This window comes from Halyomorpha halys, unplaced genomic scaffold (assembly GCF_000696795.3).
Source record: "Halyomorpha halys isolate HHAL.00 unplaced genomic scaffold, Hhal_1.1 Scaffold1069.1, whole genome shotgun sequence".
Classification (NCBI taxonomy): Eukaryota; Metazoa; Arthropoda; class Insecta; order Hemiptera; family Pentatomidae; genus Halyomorpha; species Halyomorpha halys.
In genome coordinates this window covers 153001-158583 of record NW_027107452.1, presented here as the reverse complement: position 1 = coordinate 158583, position 5583 = coordinate 153001, and the positions used below count along the sequence as shown (strand labels likewise).

General features: G+C 38.5%; 1 protein-coding gene across 1 annotated transcript in view; it reads right to left on the bottom strand.

The window, feature by feature from the left end:
* Nucleotides 1–4358: 4358 nt before the first annotated feature.
* The window catches only part of aspr (asperous), a gene marked incomplete at its 5' end in the record, with an annotated part of 8277 nt that continues 7052 nt past the window's right edge, over nucleotides 4359–5583 (bottom strand). The window contains 1 exon segment of the mRNA XM_067045726.1: nucleotides 4359–5329. Coding sequence (XP_066901827.1) covers nucleotides 4962–5329 — 368 coding nt within the window.

Genomic DNA, 5583 nt, shown 5'->3' with positions numbered 1-5583 from the left:
GGGGGGATGACGTCGTGTGTGTCGCAGTGTTTGCGGATGTGTATGAGGACTAGCTTCTCATAAATTTTTGAGATATGATTGAGGAGACTGATGGGCCGGTAATCTGCCGGATCCGCTCCTCGTTTTCTGGGCTTGAGGAGTGGAACAACGATAGCATGTTTCCACTCCGTTGGGAAATATCTGAGGGGAGAGCAGGAGTTATATATGTTAAGGAGAAACATTTGGGCTTTTCTGGGAAGTTGTTTGAGTTGGACATATGATATGTTGTCCTTTCATGTGGACTTGTTTCCCTTTGTTTTCCTCATTGTTGCAGTCAGGTCTTTGTGTGTTGAGAACATGGTGTTTTGTATGTTTTCGGTCTGGGGTTGGTGGTGGTATACAGAGACGGTGCGCGCATTGTCACGTTGTAGGTAGTAGTCAGATAGAACGTCTGCCTGATCTGCGGGAGTGAGGAGCTCATCGCCTCGATGGAGTTTCACCGATTTCGATTTGGTGTTATGACTTCGGATTAGTTTCCAGAAGTTTTTGGGATTGTAGTGTGTGCGGCGTAGTTGTTCATGCCATAGGGACGTTTTCCACTGCGACATAAGGGATGTTATTTGTCTTGTGAGGCTGTTTATGATCGGTCTGTAGGTCTGGTCTTTAGTCCTGTACCATCAGTTTTTGATGTTATTGCGTTGTTTTATGAGAGTGAGTATGTGTTGGGGTGGTGTGCGTAGGTGTATTGGTGTGGGTGTGAATGTGGGTATTGATGTGTTTGCAGCGTCTCGTATGGTTTGTTGTAGAATGTCAATGGCCGTACTTATGTCTTGTGGTGAGTTGAGTGTTGTAATGTTGGGTATGTTGTCATATACGTGTGTTTTGTAGAGTTTCCAGTCGGCTTGTCGAAAATTGTGTTTGATGTCTGTGGGTGGGGTTGGTGTTGTGTGTTTTGCTAACTGATAAAGTACTGGTAGGTGGTCATTGTCACTAAACTCTAGTGTATTGCAGTTAGTGAATCTGGGTGGTTGTTGCGTGAGAAGTAGGTCAAGTGTGGATGTGTATGAGGGGTTTGATGTTTGTCTGTAGGTTTGTGCATCAGGGTGTATTATTGTGTATTTTGTTTTAGTAAGGTAGTTTCCTAGTGCATTGCCTTTTGCGCAGTTCCATGAGTGGTGTTTGGCGTTTAGGTCACCTAGTATGATGTGTTGTCTGTCGTTCTCGATGTCACAGAGAAAGGTCTTGAGAGTGTCCGGTTTGGCACTGGGGCTTCGGTAGACGCAGGTGATTTTGTAGGAGTGTTCTAGTCTTACTTGTATTGTAATGGCTGTGTGTTTGTTGTCGTGAAGTGTGGATCCGTTGATGAGTCTGGATGGGACGTCATGACGCACCAGTAGTGCGACGCCGCCGTGTATGGGGGAGTCAAGTCTGTAAGTAGTGTATCCGCGGAAGTATGTCTGTGTGTAGTTGCTAAGTCTTGTGTCCGTAAGTGCGACTATGGATGGCCTACGAGAGGCCAGTAGGGTTTCTAGCTCAAGTTTTCGTTTCATGAGCCCTGTTATGTTATAATTGATTATGCAATGTCTAACCATTGATCCTTGGGACTGTGTTTTGGAGCACAAGGTTAAGTGTACTCATCAATGTTGTAAACATGGTTTTCATTGCTTGGGGCCACCGATGTTTCTCATTTTTTCAAATGAGTATATCATGTGGTCTATGGGACCCACTTTTTTAATATCTTCAAGGGTTGTTGTATGTTCGGTTGTGACGATATTATGCGTCAAGTCAGTTTTTTGCCCGGCGGCATTTGTTTTTTGCATTCTATGCAATTGAAGGAAGCCAGGAAGGCGTTCCGAGAATGCATCAGTAATTGAATCCAAAGGGTGATTAAGGTCAAACCCTTTGATGATGTATTTTCTCAGAGGTTTGGTACCCCGTGATGCGTAAGTATAGTAATATACATTTTCCATCATTTCTAAATAACGAAGGACTTTGTCGTAGTCTTGTTTCGTATTTGTTAAAATTTTGTTTTCCTCTTTTGAGGAACGGATAATGAAATTAGTAATATTGGCCTGTTTAAAAGCATCCCGTAATTGTACCGCCGATACCGGTGGATTAATTACTATAGGTGGTGGTCTAACTTCTTTTGTAGTTGTGTTAGTTGTGGTGCTTGTAGTGGGTGTGTGTGTGTTGTGTGTAATATTGGTCTCAGAGAGTCCGTCAAATGTATTATCGAGTTTTACTGGTGGTTGGGGTCGAGGATCAACCTGGGGACAGTATCTTTTGGCGTTGTAAAGCCTTGATCATCAATGGTCGTGATGCGACGTCTCTTACATTGGGTGTGTACCCACTGCTGCGAACACCCGTATTGTCTAATAGACAGGGTAGGGTGATAAATAAATAGAAATGGTGATACAAGTCCACTTCCACTATCTAAAATATTTCAAAAATGCAAAAAAAGAGGTTGTTTACTACATATCTAATATCAGTTTCCAAGGAAATCATAGAAATTGAAAAGTAACATTTAACAAGTAAAGTAAAGTGTAAAATTTCAAGAGGACATTTCCCCTTCATTATGGAATCGAATGATCTGATTTTGCTCAAAAATATTATTGACTGAAGTTTACATACTTTCATTATGTTATTCTGATGCTTCTTGTATTTATGTTTATATACTCATTCCTACTGCATTGATGTTATTATTCTTAATAAATTAATTTTTTTTTCTCCTAATTTTCTGTACAATTACATAATTTTTTATATTCTGGTTTATTTTTGTTAATGGTGTATCTCTAAATACTCTCTCTCTCTCTCTCTCTCTCTCTCTCTCTCTCTCCCTCTCCCCCTCCCGTCCCACCCTCTCTCCCTCCCTCCCACGCTTCCTCTCCTGCCTGCACTCAAAACTGTCCAAATACCTTTGAACCGAAGTGAGGCATTGTTTAATCTTTATAACAACAGGACACTAATTTCGAAAAAAGCTACTGGGTTGCCTGCAACTGGATAGCTGTTCCCTCCATCCAGTGGCTTCCTATCTACATTCAAGTGGGTCTACTCTACTTACATATAATTGTTTCATACATTCTTATCACATATTATCTATGTTTTCTCGAGAACTCACCTGCTAAACCCAGTCTGTCACGAGTGCATATAGGGCAGTTGAAAATTATATGTCATTTCCATTTTTGATGAAGTGTACCTTAGAATTTATGTTGCCGTGCCTTGTAAGAAGCTGCAGTGTCCAGTGACAGGTCTCTACCTAGTAATTTTTGACCATTTTTCTGACATCTGGGAGAAACTCGTGAGTCAGTCTTCCAGTTATCTCACCTCCTCTTCCATTCAGAAATGACAATGTCGTCAATTCTACCAACAACATCTTCGAATCTTCCGTTGGAACAAACGAAACTACTTGACCCAACGCTAGCCGGAAAGCCTTTATTTATATTGTACTTGGCGATGGCAATCTGGATTCTAAGGTCTATAGGCAGTTGACCCGTAATTACTTGCAAGGCTTAATTACTTGAAGTTGGCGCAGTCCTATAAGCCCTTGTCACAAGTAATTGAACTCTCCTTTGTGCCTGTTCCAACAAAGGGGAAAGGCTCTCACTCCCCCTCTCTCTAATTATTTTACGTCATACACTTGTTCATGAAATCATACATATAATGTATGTAAATGGTCGAAATAAACTGTTTATTATTTTTTTTTCTCGTTCATTTTCTTTTTTTACTTATTATTTTTTTTTTCATTTTTATAATATTGATAGAGTATAATAGCAATCAGCATATTTAAGTATATAATTTACATTATATACGTAGAGCATGTGGAGAATATAATTTCTTAAATAAACTTTCTTGAATAGGTGTGTTACTATGAAAAGAAAGAGACAATTTTCTATGTACTATGGTTGCAGATATATGATACTAACTAATTTTTAATTTCCATATAAATCAATTGAATATTTATTTAATGGCGCCATATATTCAGAATAAGTTTTTTGTACCATTGAGAGCAGAATTGATGAACATACAAAAATGCAACTAAACCCAGAAAGTAAATATTATGGATACGCTATTTTGGCATTGCACTGACATTATGTAGTTGAAGAATTCACCAACTTATGAATTAATAAGTACTCATAGATATTACTTTTCTCCTTGGTTCTTTATTGCTTAACTCTTTACTCCTGCTGGCAAATGGAGGAAGTTTGTATTGTAAATTTTGTACTTCTAGATAGCGAAAAATGTGAGGAAAACTATCACAGGAGAGTGGAGATTTGAAAAAAAATTCATCATTCTCAGAAACGGGTTCTCTGGGAATTATTTAGTCTTGAAATACATACGGGATTCTTATCACTTCTTGGAAATATATAGCATAGAGAAAATTTATGTAGAAATATATTAAGACTTTATTAATATGAATATTAGCCTTTTTTCAAGACTCTTTTCAAGAACATTATCACAACATATGAACAAATATGTTTAAAATCTAATTTTGCATTATTATTAAATATTCAATAATTGATCCAATAGTTTTGCACACTTAAGAAAATCATAGAAGTAGATTTTTATTTACATTTCTCCTAGAAAATCTCTCTGAGTCGAGTAATTATCTTCAATATTCCATTAAATATTTTGTACAAAACATTTTACAACCTTTAATAATAATAAAGCCATACATCATTAATATTACATTCGAATTTTTGGCTCAGTTTCTGATTAATCACCAGTCAACCAATTGTACTCTATGCACTCCAATAACTAACAACAATTATGATGTTTTTCATCGCCATGAATAGTTATATACTTGTTAAGGATAAATTTGGTGATTTGTGAGCTACAGAGAAATAAACTAATTATTCAATTCGTAAGTTAGTTTTGAAAGAGATGCACGAATCACAATGGTGAATGATTAAAAAGATCATTGAGATTTTTTTCTGATATAACTTTTTCATACCTTCTTGAAAAAACATTTTAAAGCTTAATTACTACTTTTCATAAAATAATCTCCCTCCTCTCCTTACAGCAGCTACGGGAGGCTGCACTGGGTTGCAGCGAGCTAATGGTTGTCCTGTAGTGCCAGGAGGACAGGAGCAAACAGCTGCATGGTTTCTCGCTATACATTGGGCGCCGGTACCACATTGGTTCTGGCAGGCAGGGAGGCACTGGTAACCATCACAAACTTGGTCGTAGCGGCACTCGGAGTCAGAAGAGCACTCGCCACGTCTGCAGTGAACCAAGGCATTGCCTGAGTATCCTGGAGGGCAAGTACAAACAGGTCGCTCCTTACCCGTTCTGTCATGGCCTGGTGTACATTGAGCGTTCGTTCCACAGGGGTTTGGTACGCAGAGATCCGCTGGAAAAAAACCAACAGTATTATAACAATAGCAAACTTTTTTGTTAATAAACAACAATTCGTCCTGGGGTGAATCTGACAAAGTTAAAGACTTAAGAAGGAATAAGTTAAAGACTTCTATCGGAAGTAGACATAGATGGAAGCCAGATCAAGTGTTCCGAGGATCAAGTAGCCACTAGATTATCGATTTCCAGATCGTCTGGAACAACCCTATTACTTCCCACTTCAATAGAATATTTTTATCCTAATTTAGT